General features: G+C 37.3%; 1 protein-coding gene across 1 annotated transcript in view; it reads left to right on the top strand.

The window, feature by feature from the left end:
* Positions 1–19399, top strand: part of LOC150080197 (uncharacterized) — a 214170-nt gene that overhangs the window by 168431 nt on the left and 26340 nt on the right. Inside the window, exons 2-4 of the mRNA XM_090381124.1 lie at positions 1744–1949; positions 2450–2585; positions 10981–11114. Of these exons, the coding sequence (XP_090237250.1) occupies positions 1744–1949; positions 2450–2585; positions 10981–11114 (476 nt within the window). The remainder of the gene's footprint in view (positions 1–1743; positions 1950–2449; positions 2586–10980; positions 11115–19399) is intronic.

Genomic DNA, 19399 nt, shown 5'->3' with positions numbered 1-19399 from the left:
TAGTTTATTACGATTATAGCCTAACCACAATTATAGTTAAATAAAGGTTGGAGCGATCGCGGTTGATTTTGGTTAAATTGCATTTAGAAAGCGCTGCGTGGGGTTTTACTCAGAAAGAACTATTTCTAGAGAGCCTAAAAGGTCGGGCAAAATTTGATGTGATTTAAATTTGGACATGTAGGGCAGTCATTGTAAAAGAGAAAGTGTTGGGAGGGGAGGGTGAAAACTGGGGTGGTGAAATAGGAAGAAGAGTGGCCTCACCAGGGTGAAAAAAATGGGGAGGGGTGAAGAGAAAAAAAAACAGTGTAGCATTGTAGACAAAGACCGCCTCATCTTTTTGTATCAGTTGGTAGATGCTTAAGAGTCTTGCTTCCTTATATCTCGAAGTCACCGAGCATTCCAGGGAAGGCCTAAAATTGACAATTGAATTGATTCCAAGGTTATCTTGACTGGTTTACCCCATTAGATGATTCCATATGTGAAGTGAAGCTGTATTAAGGAAAGGAATGCTAGTCTGAGAAGGGAAGGAGGCACCCAGGCAGAGGCTCGGGCGAATTTCCTGCTAGTGACGAAGTCTTCTTTCGTAAGGTGGTCATTTGTTTATCCCAACTCAGCTTGTCATCTAGCCAGATTCCTAGACACTTGGTATCATTCACCCTTTCGAGTTGTTTTCCTTTGTATGTATTTTCGAAATCAATATTTTATGGTTTATTTTTCGTCCTAAACACCACATGTTTAGATTTTTCTGGGTTTAATATAAGCTAATCCTTTAGAAGCCAACTATGCATTACAAAGAGCAAGGCAGAGAGAGATCTTGCGTTGAAAACTGGTTAGGGTCTTTATCAATGATTAGAATGGAAATGTCATCGGCATACGCTACTAGGTGGGAAGATGGAAGAATATACTATTATATAGTACAGAAGCTCAATTGCATAACGCGTATAATATTTAAGCTTTCTTATTAAATCCAAAACATATCTATTTAGGTTTATGCCAATGATCTTTTACGTTAATCTATATATATATATATATATATATATATTGAATTCTTCGAATAGTTGTGCAACAATTTCGTTTCGCAATTTTATTCATTTATGACTAGTATTGCACATTCTTATTTTCCTTCTTCAAGCGAAATCTATAGCTGCGATACGAAAAAATAAATTTCGAGTTTTAACTGATGAACAGCACCGAACAATTCCAGCCTGTTACTCAATAGATATCGGGTCTTCACATAAACAACAAAGAGAGATCACCATCACAGAAAACATTACGACCAAATAGTATTAAAACGAAAATTACCAGAAGCTGTTGATAGAATTAAATCCCATTTGATAAATGAATTCGTTGGATTTGTAAGCACTCGCCGGCTGTTTATCTTATCTCAAAGAAAATGTTCTCATAATAATGGAAAAGCAGCGTAATTCTTTACACATTTCATATTCTTTACTTAAATTAATACTAAGCCATGGACAGTATCTATTCGTAACAGATATGTATAATTGAAATTTTTTCTGTGTTTTCTTCTTAAGTTATCAATAGTGTTTTTTTATTGTTATTTTTAAGCTATTTATCTCCTGCACTCCTGTAAATCTATAGCGGGTCCTTTCTGATTCCACTACGGTTTTTAAATTTAATGGAAAATGTTGAATACATCCAAAATTAACGAATGAATTAAAAAACTAACTTCATGTTATTATTAATCACTGTATTTATGGTTGTTTTCGATTTCTTCTTTTACAGGTTCTTGGTGTCTACGTTTACTAGATTTGTATGTTCCAGAAACGGTGGTTAGTGGTGCTCCCGTGTGGCTTAACTGTTCTTTTGATTTGGAAAGGGACGAACTATATTCCATCAAGTGGTATAGGAACAACGTGGAATTTTATCGATACTTACCGACAGACAGTCCACCTGCTCAAAAGTATGACCTTCCAGGGATATTTCTGGATGTAAGATATAGTAAAATAAGTGCATTTATTTATGGGAAAAAAAACAGATAATTTTCTTCTATTTTTTTATTAATAACACATATATTCATTGTGTGGTTATTCTGTATTATTTAATTTTATATTATGTTCTTGATTAACTGTGATTCTCATTACGAGCCTCTTTTAAGAAAACAGAGTTGTAAATCTTGAATCCGAAATCAGAATTAATCTAGAAAAATTTCTTTTTGTAATGTTTGCCCAATGTCAAAACATATTTCTGTGTTTACATTCATATAAAACTAAATAAAGTGCTATCTGAGACGATTCTGAATTTATTTTATCCGGGAGGAAAAATACAGCATCTCATATTTAGTAAATATAATTAATATAATATTTAAAATGTTAAATTTATTTAATATAATTTGTTATCTTTCTTCTCTCTGTCTTATATAAATAGCGGATTACAATTTAATATACAAAATGTTTATGAGAAATTTGCATTGACCAACGATTTTTGAAAGCTTTCCAGGTCACATCTGGGTCATCTCTATTTACATAAGACCACTGTGCGTTCCGAAGGCTCATATCGTTGTGAGGTATCGGCGGAAGCACCATCGTTTCAAACAGTACGCGAAGAGAAAGAACTTTTTGTTTATGGTATGTAAAGATCATTTCTACATCTCTTTTTTTCTCTCTTTCATTAGTTCTATCTTTTTCTCCTAATCTTGTTTTGGTAATTTACTGTCTCGTCTTCATCTTTAACTCCATATCTGTCTCCTAATTTATGATTAATTTTTGATTCCTCATTCGTCTATCTATCCATCATTTATCTTCCTGTAATCAGGATAAAATTAAATATTGCGTTGTAGTTCATGGTGTCACACAGTTTTATGCTGTAATAAAACTTCTATCTATCCCTTATGGATACTAAAACATTTTATTCGTTAATCTTGAGTGTCCCCTTGTGTTCAGCGTAGAGGGAGGTCATACCATGATCGTACGATTTCTTTATAATCTACAGATTACAACAAAGAAATATAGTTCTGTATTTCTCTATGATAATCTACAGATTATAAGAGAGAAATAGAAACTTAGCAATGCCAGCAACATATTCATTGAGCATGTGTATGGATAGAATTTGAATCGCGCAGCACGCTATTTTTTATAAATCTTTTTGAACAGTTATTAAACATTTTGTTAATTTTGGGATACGCATAAGTAATGTGTATCCCAATCTGTTTACGATGTAATCATTCAGCCATTTCATTGGCTGAAATTTAAACGCTTGACAGTGTCCACTCTCGCCTACCCACTACATAAACCGAAAGGTTGCACGAACATGACCCACAAATTCATCACGCGAACATTTCCAATTAGTGAACTCTATTGAACGTGGCTCTGAGCATTGACTATGATGGGATGGCTTGTTGGGATTTCCATGCAATTCCGAAGTAGACATGGCGTGAGATATACAGCAGAAATAATCAATTCGGTGCTAACTACGGTTTGGTGTAATTACACCTACGTATAAGGGATGCAAAATGAACATAAATATACTGTCTCTGTTGATAACTAAAGGTTTCTCCAGCCTTAAATAAACCTATATGTTATTTCATATAATGTTGGATGTGAACCTCCACTGCAAATATAGTTTATCTCTTAATATGATTAACCAAAATAAATTTTAAATTATGTTTCCATAATCATTTCCGAATAAAAATATATTAAATTTAATAGATAAGAACACTACAGAAGTTTTTACAGTAATTTAAGTTTTATTGTCTCATTTCTCTGGGCAAATTATCACTAATTTTAACTTTGACCTATCATAGGCCTTTAATGGTTGTTAAGGATATAATATCATAAGGGTACGAATAATGCGTAGCATATATAGGTAGCAGGTGTTCTATAAATGGATATACTCTAAAACAAACTTAGAATGTCGACATTTAAAAGAGAATAGTTTCAAATATTTTTAAAGCGACTTCAAGGATCGAAGTCTAAAAGGAAAAATTCAGGGAAAAAAATAGTTTTTTTAGGTTCAATCTTGACAAATGAACGCTCAAAAGGCTTTTCGTTCAAAAATATTCTAACGCTTCTAGCAAAGTCTGGAGATGATCTATTCAAGTGGGAGATTGTTCTCTGTGAAAAGTCACAGCTCTGTTTAATAAAAAATATATATATAGTACAAATTTGTATATTCTGACATTTTAGGTAAAAGCCACCTTTATTCTTTCAAGAGATTTCTTCGGACTTCGTGAGATTTGTTCTTCAATAGAGTCTCAGTTATCTCAAATTTATCTCCTCATCATCTTACGCTGTTTTTTTCACATGTTGGTCTCTTACTTCAAGTTGAAATTGTCTTGAATAGTAGCAGAGATTTCGAAATATCTTTTTTCCCCTCAGGAGTTCTGATTTTACAACCATGCCTTTAAACTTCTTTAAAACTGAAATAAGAAACAAAATTGTAAAAAGTAACCAGCGGAATTTGTGACCGAGTTTCTGCTGGCTATGGCATTACCCTAGTTTTGTTTCTGTCCATGATTATAGCAATTTTCTAACTGTTTTTGAATGCTAAAATATATCTCACTCTGTATATCAAATCCATCTGATACTATTGTTATCAGCTAAACTTAGATGGTTAAGCGTCTATAGTTTCGTATACATTTAAGCGTTGACAGAGATTAGTTGGAAAACCAGCTAAACAATCTCCACGCTTTATGTAAACCTGTTTCATTTTTATTTCCTTAACCATTCATAAAACTGAAACCAAGGAAATATTTGGAGAGGTTGTTCAGGCGATATTCTGATTACTGTTACTATATTATAATTTCTTCTATTTTTCGCTGCTCACAGGACCACGCCCAGCACTAAGCATATTCCAGAACAGTAATGGAGTGGGGGAAGGGCTTGAAGAACTCGTGCCTCAAACAGGTATTCTGAGCAGTCGTGGGGGGCGGAAGAACTCGCAACACGAATTTGTAACCTAAACTAAAAAAATTATGCATCACAATGATTAAATCACAGACGAATCATGTCCAACTGCTCAGTGAAAAATGCCCACTCAAAGCAGGATGTGAGCGACCAACTACAAAGAACAAAGAATATGGACAGATGGAACCAGAAGAGGAGCAGCAAGAAGAAATATAATGCAGAATACATCAAACTGGGTTTGATCGAAGCCATGACAGGAGGAAAGAACTAAAAATACCTGGGGATGATGCAAGCTTACCAGTTAGAGCATCAGGAGATCATGGTCCACTTGTCTGAAAAATACCATTACAGTCTCAGAAACCTCCTCAAAGCAACGCTAAATGGAAGGAATACAGTTAAAGCCCCCGTAAACATCTATGCAGTCCCAGTGCTAACAGACTCCTTTGGGATCATAGATTGGACTAACACCGAGCTGGAGGATATCATGAGAAAGACAAGGTCAATGACGACCAAGAACCGCCAACACCACCCGAAGTCGGCCCCTGGACAGACTGGCTATAGCTTGGAAAGAAAGAGGAATGGGCTTGATAAACCTCATAGAGCAACAGAAGAAAGCGATAGCGAACCAAAAGGATTTATTTCAGAAAAAAACAGAGCCGCTCTGCCAGGCCAGAAGGAAGACAGACAAGCGGCATACCCCACTAAACCTAATCGAGGAGACACCTCCCAACCACCCACAGGGAACAAATTAAACTAGAAAGTTCCCAAAGAATACACTCCATGGCAAATATTACAATTATCTCTATCAAGACCAGATAGATAAAATGGTTCCTAATTCATGGCTCACGAACAAGACGCTCTTCCCCTTTTCCGAGATTGAAGGACTCATGCTCGCCATCCAAGACCAGGTATTCAAAACTAGGAACTATAGAAAATACATCTCCCAGGAGACTGGAATGACAGATGACAGATATCGTCGATGCCAGCTGGCTTCAGAAATGATCCGACACATCACCGCAGGATGCAGAATGATCACCCAAACGGAGTGCACTCGTAGACAAGACCAGGTAACCAGGATAATACACAGAAGTTAGCGCGGAAATACCAGTTAAAAAAAGAAAGTGAACAGTTACAAGTACGAACCGCAGGCCATACTAGAGCCCTCAACCCACAAGTTGCATTGAGACGCGCCATAATAATAATAATTGACATGACAATCCGGCGCAACAGACCAAACATACCCTTGTTTGTTTGTTTTTGTTTTGTTTTTTTGGTTTTTAGGAGCATTAGCAATTAAGGCCATATTGTTCCGCATACCCTTGTCGACAAGAACGAAAAGGTTACCTTCTGATCGACATAACCGTGCCTAACACTGGCAAACTCCAGAAAATCCGCGAGGAAAAGATCAGGAAGTACTCATACCTAAGACAGATCAAAGGGATGTTGAATATGCAACAAATAACGACCATCCCGATCATCGTGTCAACTATCGGTATGGTGCAAAAGACCCTACACAAGAGCCTAGCAGAAATAGGTCTCCCAGGAAGAACCTACAAGGAATTCCAGAAATCGCTATACTGAACATCTGTAGGATAGTCAGAAAGTTCATCGACCAACAATAACAATATCCGATCGTAGCAACCACGCTATGCACTCGGTACCAGAACCTTCACGGGGTGGAATCACCTATCAGGGAGAAATAATAATAATAATAACCGCCATGTGTACTTGCTAGCAATAACCGTCTCGGGGTGCAGCCCTCGAATCAGGAATAAATAGTAATAGTGATAGAGTCATGTGATGCAAAAAAGCAAGCATATAAGTTTATGTAGCATTAGCCAAGAAAAATTCACACAACCATTCCCTCTAAAGGATTGTCCAGTTCTTCCTTGAATTTATTTAAGCTATCAACTTCCACAACGACAGATGGAAGTTTGTTCCAGCAATTAGCCACCCGCTGGCTAAAGGTAAATTTTCGCACATCTAGTCTACAACTGTCTTTCCTCAATTTGAATTTATGCCCCCTTAGGTTCGTAATCTGACCAAGCGGAAGAATCCCATCAGAATTCAGCGTGCTCAACCCATTCAAGGCCTTATACATCTCAATCAGATCACCTCGCAGGGTGCCTAGTCTCCAGCCGCTGCAATTTGCAGGCAGAACTTAAGCCTCTCTTGGTAAGAGGATCCCTTCGTTCCCCTCACCAATCTTGTTGCCCTTCTCTGTATATGCTCAAGAAAATCTACATCCTTCCTAAACTGAGGCCTCCAGACCTGTACGCAGTACTCGAGGTGTGGCCTGATCATTGCCTTATACAAAGGGATAATCACCTTTTCCCTGCTAGCAAAATTCCTGTATATCATTGACAATACTCCATGACCTGCTCCGGCAGCCTCTCTACATTGCTCAGAAAACTTCATATCTGACTGCACAATTACTCCCAGGTCTTTTTCATTTTCATGATAAACTTCAGTTGCCACTTTTCAGCCCATCTGCTCAAAATTTCTAGATCCTGTTGCAGTAGCACACTGCCATTACTGCCATTAACAACCCTGCCAACCTTTGCATCTCTGCAAACTTCGACATTAAGCCTAATATACCTTCATCAATATCATTGATCAATATACAAAACAACAGTGGGACTCCACTAATAACGATAGTCCACGAAGAGCAGCGTCCATTGATTACCACTCTGTCTTCTCCCACTCAACCATCCTTTTATCCATTGTAGCAACTTATCCGTAATACCATTCTGCTCCAATTTGTACAGTAGTCTTCCATGCGCAACAGTGTCAAACGCTTTCCTGAAATCAAAGTACTGTATATGCTATCAAAATTATTTTTTGCTTCCAGTTCCTTTGTAACCACATCATAGTATCCAATCAAATTTGTCAGGCAAGACTTACCTTAAGAAACCCATGCTGTGTGTGAATTATTGCTTCAGTCTTGTGTAGATGATCCTGCAATGCATCTTTAACCAGTGACTCCATTATTTTACCCTATACAGAAGTTAAACTAACTGGTCTGTAATTACTTGTGTCTCCCTTCGATACCCCCCCCCCCTTTGTGAATTGGTATACATTTGCACATTTACAGTCCTTGGGAACTTCCTCTGAGTCCAAGGATTCTTTCATAATTATGGCTAATGGTTTGCTTAGTTCCTTTACCGCGTCCTTTAATATAACTGGATAGATCCCATCAACTCCAGGTGCCTTTCTTCTGTTTAACTTCAACAATTTCTCCTCCACTTTGCTTTCAGTTATTACAAAATCATTAAGCACCCTGTTACAGTTTGATAAACTTCTGTCAGTTTTCCTCCCTTAATAACTCCTCATGTGTGAATGTAGATGCAAAATACTCATTCAGTTTGTTAGCTATCTGAGCAGGGTCCTCAATATTTGAACCATCGATATCAAGTAGACTAATCTGATTCATCCCTTCCTATTTAAAATTTATATTAGTAAAGAAGTCTTTGCTGTTTTTCTTAGCATCCTTTTCCAAAGATTTCTCGTAATCTGCCTTTTCTTGCCTAATCTTCTATGTGACTTGATTACAGACTAGCTTATATCTGCCGTCGGCGTCTGTGTCGCCTGATAATTTATATGCATCCCATACATTTTTCTTCTCTCCCACGAGTTTCGTTAGTTCATCTGACAACCATTTATGCCTAAACCTTGAATAATATTTCTTAATCAGTATGAAAAGTATAGTAGCTTCCACGATTAATTCCTTGAATGCTTCCCATTCTGAATTTGCTATTGGTAACATCATCAGTTGATCCCATTGTAGAGAATTTAAAAACTGTCTGAGACCACTATAGGCACCTTTATGGAAGCAAAAGCCCTTCCCTTTACCATCGATGGTAATTATATATTTAAGTAAATCCCACTTCAGCACACAGTGATCACTGCCACCTAGTGGTTCCTTTATCTGCAAATTCTTAATGCATGAATAATCACTGCTGATAACCAGATAAGGAGGGTTGTTTGTTTGTTTGTTATTTGGTTTTTGGAGCATTAGCAACTAAGGCCATATTGCTCCGGGATATGCGGTGGTCATACCCTTGACCTTTCCGCATCCTCCGTATTTGGTGGTGACGGGCTCGAACCCCGGTCTAATCAAGAAGCGTGTGCTACGCACTGCTGCTCCTGCCCACCTGGCTACGAAGGCGCCTATAAGGAGGGTAATACTCATCTCTGGTTGCCTCTCGAACATGCTGCTGCAGAAAACAATCATCCAATAAATCCAAAAAATTCTTGCTAGTGTGCGAATGAGCCAACTCATAAGTTCCAGTCAATATCTGGGAAGTTAAAATCTACCATTATAAGACATTCTGATTTACTGGCCCACTATTTCTATAATATAAGAGCAACAACAAAAATAACATAATAATAAAACATATTTCTGCATAAATGTGATAAACACTCTAAAAGAAATAATAATATTAAAATGAAAAAGTCTTTCGGTATTGATATTGTTTCATTGGAACTGCTACAAATTTCCTGTTCTTGAAAACAATAACTTTCGTCATTGTCGAGCAGCACAACAAACCGGTCAGTTAAATCCCTGCAAATATTTTATGTTAACTTTGTTCTAGTAGAAGAAGAGAGGTCGAATCAATCAAAGACGTGAAACGGAACACCAGACCCTATATTTTTATTTAGATGTAAGGGTGTTTCATGAAAAGCACTAGGATTTCCATTACTCCATATCCTGCTGTTTTACCCGTTGACGAAACAACTCAAGTGGAACAAAGTGTATTCACTGAAGGAAACACAGTTCAAAATGTCACTTCCATTCCTCAATAAGGGTGCGAAACCAGTGACAATATATATATTGTTTTCGGTTCATGCATTATGTGAATACCATCGTATTCTTGCAACGCATCAACCGAAAAATTTTACTGATCATAAAATTGTTGGTTTATTTGATACTGGCGATTTTTTTGTCGAAATTTGGCCGTGACTTTCGCGCAGAATTTTCTCTCCAGATTGTTGTGTTATTGCCAAAATGAAATTCTTCATCCCTCATCTTAGGATGGCACCAATGTCCGTTACTTCTATTATATCACCACTGGCTGCCCTAATCAAAATCTCAAATTCTTTTAATTTATTAACAGTACTTCTAGTATTGCGCTATAGACAAATTAAATTTTGTGCATTTATGCATTCCTCATATAAGCCTTGCGGAGTCCTTCAAGTCTACAGTTAATCTCCAAGCTTTCATCATTTATTCCCTCCTTTCATGTCTGGACAGAACGGTAGATACAAGAACGTTTTGTCCCTTCTCGCGAGATTTTTCCAGCACGAGTTTATATTTCTTCACCCATCAGTTCATTTCTGTTTCAGCTCATTAGTATTCATGCATTAGGATTGCTGTACATTCGAAATTTCAATGCTGAATTAATAGGTGGTTAGTCACATCATCAGTTTTCGTACTTAGGTACATCTGTCTTTTTTACAGTATGTTTTGGTAACTACAGCATTCTGCACTGAACGATCCAGAATTGGACCTTTAAATCCTGGGAGATTATCGCCAGGCAGAGAATGCCAGGAGACCCTGTCGGGTCTCCAGTTCGAATTTTCTCAAAGGCATCAATAAATGTTTCCAGAGATTCTATTTCTCCTAACAGAATGGCAAATTTTAAGTTAAGGCCATCGCACTGTCTACATTTACCACACAGAAAAGAATCACCAACAGCTAGGAAAAGTTCTCCATACATGTGACAGAGATTTTTTCCATCAAATTATATTTGAATTTATTTTTCTATTCAAAGGGAAAATGAGAGTTTTAATATGTTATAGAGCGGAAGATTGTGAAGAGTAAGCTGGAATTTAAATGCTCTGTAAATCTCCAACCAATACGCCAATCACGGCCTCATGGTCCATGATAATGGTGCTTACATTTTTGTCAGAAATTAAATTTCTTTAATATGATTTTGCTCTTTTCTCTACTAAGCGTTAGATTATGAAAAAAATTCTTTGGCAGATTTGAAATAATGAAAGCCATTCCATTAAATTTAGTTCATTAACATTGTCAATTAATTAATTCATAGTACTATGAATGACTTTTAGTTAAAATAAATAGCAAATCTACAGATAATATTTATATATTTCACAGTCCTTCCTGATGAAGGTCCTTCAATTTCCGGCACGAAATCGCACTATGAAACGGGAGATCTGGTTAACGTAACGTGCACTGCGGGGCCTTCAAAACCTGCTGCTATACTCAAATGGTACATCAATGAGAAAGAGGTAAGCGTCTTTATTGATTTATAAAAATAAGGAATCAGTGTGTCTTTACGATTTACTCGTGAAACTGATTATTGCTTTGTCAAGTATCTTAAACTGGGTTACTTCACATAGTCCGGGTAATTTTATACACTTTCAGAATGTGCTTGATGTGCTGAATATGCAAATTGCTTAGGCAGAAGGTGTGAAAACTGTGTTGGTTAAAAGGAAGAGGCTATGCATTTTAAAGCGTGAATATTTGTAATAAAGAAAGAGTTCTATGTTCGACTGTTCTAAGTTGCTAGATTTTAAGAGGTCTTGAAATAAGTGACTAGTTTTTGAGTTCTTTAATGAATTAAAATGTTTTTCTCTTGGGGGATAAGCAATGTCGTTATTGTAATTGAATTTTATGCGCATCAGCGACTTAGACCATATTGAGTCGTATATTATATCCGCAGAAGTGTGTTTTCACTGACCAATTTTCATGTTGTGCGGGCTGAAAAATCCGGATTAACTCATGAGAAAATCTTACTCCCTCAGCCATGAGAGAGTAGAGTTTTTCCTAGTAATGAGACCACAGTATATTATATCTGTAAATTGCGAGTTTTGATGGATTTACTTGTTTTCTGGAAAAAATACCCGAGTTTCCGAGAGAAATCATAACCCTCGCCTCAGACTGAATAACTCAGCCATGTTGTGAAAACAGCCGATAAAATTTCTACTCGTCATTAACGGGATTCGAACCAGGAAATTTTCCGCCCGGTGTCGACGGATTGTGATTATATCCACTGTGCAACCGCAAGGGTTGATTTACAATGCCTTGAAAGACAAAATATTGTGCAGCGACCAAATTCTCAAATTGAAAGTTGAATGGGAGACCGAAAATTGCTGAATGTTGATGCTTCGTGTTAAGAACGGGAGAAAATTTACACATTTGTCTTCACAAGTTACATTTCCACTTGCGTTACAGCATTTAAGTGTCAGTATTAGCCATATGGTGAAAGGATGCCCCCTAGGATTTTGTTGCACCAGTAAATAAAAGGCAAAAAATAATGAATAATGTAAATAACAATAAAAATTAATAATAACCATTCTTATGTATTCCCCTCATCGCATAGGCGTCGATCCAGCTATCTATTGAATTTTACCAAACTGTCAGCCTCACCTATCTACGATGTAACTTTATTGCCTAATTTGTAAGTTCTAAATCTGGGAATGCTGAAGTGCACTCAAGCTGCCTTTGACAAGGAGCTATCCAGATTAGTTTACCCTCTTCCACCCTGCCCATTTTACCTATCTTTCCTAAACATATTTTAAATGCTTTAGCGAAACTCATTAGCCCATATTTCTGGGTGGCATCAAGCTTCTGTTAGCCCTGTTATATTAGCTATATTAACGTTAGTTGGCTTAACCACAGTTCAAACTGACTGATTTGTATTTGGAATTAGATTTTGAATAAATACTATTAACTAATCTAAAAATCTGAAAAGACCTTAGAGCATTACAATAGACGTGAATAGAACATTTAGAATATTCGTACTATAATTTTTGCGTAAAGAAGGAGTAGCCCATAAAGCATTTTTATCTAGCACACTCATGTCGTATTATAGAAATAATTTTACGTATACCATGTAAAACTTATTTTACATGTGTCTACACTGAGTGACCACTTTATTAGGTATACTTACATTAATAGAGAATGTGTCCATTTTAACTCTCAGAACAACCTACAGTCTTCTTGGCGTGGAGACGTTGAAAGCTATATGAATGCTGGTCCACGTTAATTAGTTGCTTTGCAAAGTTGTGACTAACTGAATAGTTGCGGATCTTTATTCCCAAGAGCCCGTTCCACCTGGTTCCATCAGTGATCAATTGTCCTGAAATTAGTTGACTGTGGAGGCGACTGTCGTGACCAGAATTTTCTACCATGCTCCTAGAACCAGTTCTGTATCATTCTGGCCTTGTAACGTGTCGCATTATCCTGTTGAAAGAACCTATTTGCAGATGAATACATTGCTACCATGAAAGAATGCGTCTGGTCGAAAATAATTTCCAGATAACCTGTAGCGTTTAAATGTTTCCCCATTGTTATAAGAGTCCAACTGCACATTTTGCACCACGAAAACCCTTCTCACACCATTATATAGCTACAACCAATCTATATTGTTGATGCCAGGCAGAATGGATAACACATCAGCATCAAACAACTTAAACCTGGATGGAATTTGTCTGAGCAGGCAACGTTTTTCCACTGTTAGGTTTTTTTTTTTTTTTTTTTTTTGCTGAGAGGACTAGAACTCGGCTCAGTAGCCAGGTGCAATACCCCATCACTGACTAGGTACAGCCATTTCTGGGGTACAAAATTCCTCTTTTGTTGCACCGGTTCTTATTTGATTGATTGTAGCTCTTCTGTTATCTTGTGCAAGTCTCCGGCCTCGGATAGCGTCGTCAACGAGCTGTTTCCGACCACAGGATTTCCGTTGTCTGGATATTATTTTCTTACTGGACCAATCTCGATATACTCGAGACACGGTCGTACGTGAAATTCCCAGCAATGTTGCAATTTCCGATATACTCATACTGGTATTTATGGCGCTGATTACGATGCCAGGTTCAAAGTCACTTAAGTGTGTTGTCTTGTTCATTTTCGCACTGAATTTCATACGTGCAGCATCCCTACGGATCTGCTCACCTCCTTCATATTGCGCAGTGCGAATATATAATGTTGTTGCTGAAGGATCTCTTCGTTTCATGAAAAGGACTGGTGTATTTAATAAACTGGCTGCTAAGTGGCCACTGGCCTTTGAGGGATTATTATTTTTATCAGAAACCGTCATCTGCACAATTTTCTTTATATTTAAGTCTAAATAAGCTTTCTTGTTCATTGCGGTACCCATGAATGTGCCATCCCCAAATTTCTATATATTCATTTTGACATAATTGAAACTTTGGGGTATGATTGAAGATTGGTTGGTATAAGCAGGGACACGAAGAATTGCAATCTGAATATATACGCAAACAATCAACTATTTACTCTCTCTTTCTATTATCTGCTGCCCATATTAATTACTTCAAAGTGTTCTACTATTCTCGGAGAGAAAGACTAATTTTACCAAGGATAAACAAAACACTCTTCACGTGCCTCAGAGCACTGATACGATAACATATATCTCTTGATTTCTCAATGAACATTAATACTTTTCCAAGATCAAATTAACTTACAATTCCATTAGGCTCCACTCTCTAAAGCAGGCTACGATTTCCTACCAAAAATTCATGAGCTTAATCCAAGTTAGATTTCCTAGTGACGTTCTTTCTCGCATTTTAAAACCGTTTTGACCTCTTGGGATTCAATATCTTCCTCCTTGCCTTGGGTAATTATTTTGAGTTTCTTCACAGGGTTGCCAGACGTAGCACTCGTCGAAAATACTCCAATAGTTTTTAGTAATTGTGAATCCCTTCTGCGAGTATGGTTAAGGTAATAGAAGACAAAAAAATACAAAACACGTTTCGCCAAATTGCGATTTTTCTCACCTGGGAATTTTATAAAAAGTGGCTAATAACAATCGTGGCTATAAAATTCCCTTTGGAAACGAGTTTTCTTCAATAACTTACTTGAAAATATTACTGTAAAAGCTTTCTGAGCTTTATTCACTCTTTTCGGACCGAATTTATGCTAATTATAATATCACATCTCGGATTCTGTTGGGTTCCGTCTCCACCAGAACATTTCAGCTGTCCGTTCTTATTTTTTCAAAGCTTCCATTTCAGCTCTAAGTTATTTTTCTGATGATAAGTTTACTTTCAGTTTAATAACGTCAACTTAATAATCACTACAGTGAGTTATTCCCCAATCATCGAATCGCAAACTCCTTCTTATGATTAGGAATTTATGGGATGGTGGTGTAAAATTTGTTCGCTCTACTGGTGTATGCTGTACCTCGATCTGTTCAGGTTCTGACTAGTACAAGAAATACACCAGCTTCTTACAGAATAAAGGTTTATAATATTTTGGCCGTCTGTATATATTCAAAAGGTGAAAACTCTCTTTATCCCAAAGAAATATAGCAAAATAATGAATTAACATGGAAACTTAGGACACAAATTTTATTCTTATAAAATTTTCTTAGGATTATGGTAAATTCCAGTCTAGGTCTCGGAATTCAAACACTATGGACTGTCACCAATATAAACAGATGAAAAATGTTTCTTCATGGAAATTCCCCTAACATGAAAAGTATTAGATCCTATAATACTCAATACAGTGCATGGGTTAAATGTTGAATATTCATGATAACAGTAGAAGATACCAGTTGACATTAAATTTATGTAGATTACTATTTGCGGGAAATACATGAGCAGGAAGGTTGTTCTGCAGAACAGAAGAAAGATAAACCAGGAAGAGATAAAGATGATTCTTCAGTTTTCAGATCGACATTTAATGGATGTTGAATTCTTGTTGAAGTATTCGGACTGGTTTGCAAGAGAGCGGTAGAATTACAGATGCCAATTCAGAAAAATAGCGCCCATAGAAGTATCTATAGAAAACGAATTTAGCAGAAACTGAACGTCTATGAGACAGTGGAGAGAAAGAGTTGGTAAGAGACGAGTCAATAGTTAACCTCACTACCTTCTTTTTATACATTTTAGGAGCAGTGGTTTTAGGGAAAATGGGACGAATTTGAGATTTATATAGAGTCAGGAATGTTTAGAAGAAACAGCGAAACAAAAAACCCAGTTTTTTATGCAGAGAACCAATATTTGTATTCTGCTTATGCGGAAAACGAATAGAAATAATTTAAGGCTATGTACTCGAAACGTAAGAAATATTGGATATCGCTGTGATGCTCGTCATCCTTAGTTTTATTGTTACGTGATAAAAAAGATGAGGGGAGGGAGAAAACAAGAATAAAACATGAATATAGTATCATAATAATAATCAATAATCGGATATCATAAAAGGAAAATTAAAATTGTTAACACGAACTAAAAGTCAATTTTTTGTTGATGAATTTTATTAAAGATTCATGGAAAGGAATTTAGAGTATGATTGGGAATTGGTCATTTCTAATATTCAGACATAATAAAATTTAAATTCATAAGAAAACACTTTAAGCAAGAACACCTTAAGTAAATAACGGTACCATTGCCATGGTATATGCACTTAGCATTAGCATTAGTAGAGGCATTTGATGCAAGAAAGCAAGCTTATGCAGCAACAGCCAAAAAAAAAAAAAAAAAAAAACATTTCCACTTCACCCCTCTGTTCGTTCGAAATACCTGTTCAGCTGAGCCTCAAATTTATTTAGGCTATCAACCTCCACTACAAGGGATGGAAGTCTGTTCCACCAACCAACCACCCGCTGGCTAAAGGCAAATTTCCTCACGTCTATCCTACATCTGTCTTTCCTCAATTTGAATTTATGCCCTCTCAGGTGATTATTCTGAGCAAGAGGCAGTATCCCATCAGCATTGAGCATTCTCAAACCATTCAAGGCTTTATACACCTCTATCAGATCACCTCGCTGGTGCCTAGTCTCCAAACACTGTAATTTGCAAATCTTAAGCCTTTCTTCGTAAGAGCACCCCTTTGTTCCATTCACTAATCTTGTTGCCCTTCTCTGTACTCGTTCCAGCAGCTCTACATCCTTCTTGAAATGAGGCCTCCAGACCTGTATACAGTACTCTAGGTGTGGCCTGACCATTGCCTTGTACAAGGGAATAATCACCTCCTTATCCCTGCTAGAAAAGTTTCTGTATATCATTGACAAGACACCATGAGCTACTCTTGCAGCCCGTCTGCACTGATCAGAGAACTTCATATCTGCGTGCACAACCACCCCCAGGTCCCTTTCATTCTCTACCACTGTCAGTGTAGTACCACAAAGTTTATACTTTGCTGTGGGGTTGCTGTTTCCCATATGTAGTACTTTACATTTGCCAATGTTAAACTTCATTTGCCACCTCTCAGCCCATCTGCTCAACCTTTCCAGATCCTCTTGCAGCAGCATAGCGTCAGTAGTGTCCTTAACAACCCTGCCAACCTTTATATCGTCTGCAACTTGGACATTAAGCTTGATATACCATCATCAATATCATTTATAAATACAGAAAACAATAATGGACCCAACACTAAACCCTGAGGGACTCCACTAATAACATTAGTCCACGATGAGCAGTGTCCATTGATTACCACTCTGTGTCTTCTCCACCTTAACCACCCCTTTATCTATAGCAGCAATTTGCTTCCAATGCCACACTGCTACAATTTGTGCAGCAGTCTTCCATGTGCAACAGTATCAAAAGCCTCTCTAAGATCCAAGTTATTCCCTGCATCCAGTTCTTTTGTGACTGCATCATAGTATCCAATCAAATTGGTCAGGCAAGACTTTCCCTTAACAAAACCATGCTGTGTCCGAGCTATAACTGAAGTCTTGTCTAGATGATCCTGCAGTGCTTCTTTAACCAGTGCCTCCATTAATTTTCCTGGAACAGAAGTTAAACTCACAGGTCTATAATTATTTGTGTCAGCCTTTGATCCTCCTTTGTGAATTGGGGTCACATTTGCACATCTCCAGTCTGTGGGTGCCTTTCCTGAGTCCAAGGAAACTCTCATAATTATGGCTAAGGGTTTTCTTACTTCCTTTGCTGCCTCCTTTAATATAACTGGATAGATCCCATCCATCCCAGGTGCCTTTCTTGCGTTTATCTTCAACAATTTTTCCTCCACTTTACTCTCAGTTATTACAAGTTTCTCTAGCTTACTGCCAGAGTTGAATACACCTCTGGGATTTCCCTCGCTGAATAATTCCTCATGTGTGAATGTCGATGCAAAATATTCATTTAGTTTGTTAGCTATCTGAGCAGGATCATCAACAGTTGACCCATCGATATCAAGTGGACCAATCTGATTGATCCCCTTCCTTCTAGAGTTTACATAAGTAAAGAACTCTTTGTTGTTTTTCTTTGCATCCCTTGCCACAGATTTCTCGTAATCGGCCTTCGCCTGCCTAACCTCCTTTGTAATTTGGTTACAGATCAACTTGTATCTATCATAGGCTTCTGTGTCACGTGTTAATTTGTATGTATCCCATGCATTTTTCTTCTCTGCCATATGCCTCATTAGTTCATCTGACATCCATTTTGGCCTAAACCTTGAACAATATTTCTTAGTTGGTATGTAAAGCCTAGTAGCTTCCAAGATAAGTTCTTTGAATGCTTCCCATTTTGACTTTGCTGTTGGTAACATCATCAGTTGGTCCCACTGTATAGAATTGAATTTAAATACTGTCTCAGTCCATCGTAGTCGCCTTTACGGAAGCAATAACCCTTCCCTTAACCCCTGATGGTAGTTACCTGTTTGAGTAAATCCCACTTCAGCACACTGTGATCACTGCCACCTAGTGGTTATTCTATCTGCAGATTCTTAATGCATGAAGAATCACTACTGATAATCAGATCAAGAGTATTGCTCCCTCTAGTTGCCTCCCGAACATGCTGATGTAGAAAACAATCATCCAATAAATCCACAAAAGCCTTTCTAGTGTGTGAGTGACCAGCCCCCAAATTCCAGTCAATATCTGGGAAATTAAAATCTCCCATTATAAGACTCTCTGATTTACTGGCCCACTCTATTTCCCCGTACAGTTTCTTATTATACTCATCAGAGTCATTAGGCCTATAGCACACTCCTACTCTCAATTTTGATCTCCCAATGCTTATGTCACACCAAACTGACTCGACACTGCACTGTCCAGCGATGTCCACTGGCTTCACTTCCTTGGATTTTATGTATTTCTTAACTAATAGCATAACCCCACCTCCCTTCCTATCCTCTCTATCCTTTCTGTAGACGTTGTACTCCCCTAATTCCAGTTCTGCATCCCTTATATCTGTGTGACACCACGTCTCTGATATCCCAACAATAATTGCCTTTGATGTTTTGAGCAATACCTCAAATTCATCAAATTTATTTACTAAACTCCTAGCATTCGTGTACACGCAAGTATACATGCACCTGTTTCTATTCTTAGCTACCCTAACACTTCGAATGGTATTCATGGCAAAAGTACTTAAAAACACCAAATGAACACTTGTACATTAAGAGCACTTTAGAGATACTTTCATATCGATAGCACAAATATTCAAGAAATATTAGATTTATGTGGCTGACCTTTGAAATGATTCCAGGTGCCAATTAATTAGCGCCGTGGATAATATTTCAGGAAACGAGTCATTTTTTGTAGTTTTTCAGCTATCCACTCCATATTAAACAAATACGTACTTGCTCGTGATTGAATAAGTACAAT

Source organism: Mastigoproctus giganteus, chromosome 9 (genome assembly GCF_048544385.1).
Source record: "Mastigoproctus giganteus isolate SK-2022 chromosome 9, ASM4854438v1, whole genome shotgun sequence".
Classification (NCBI taxonomy): domain Eukaryota; kingdom Metazoa; phylum Arthropoda; class Arachnida; order Uropygi; family Thelyphonidae; genus Mastigoproctus; species Mastigoproctus giganteus.
The sequence above is the reverse complement of the archived record's forward strand: the minus strand, read 5'-3'. Positions and strand labels throughout refer to the sequence as shown.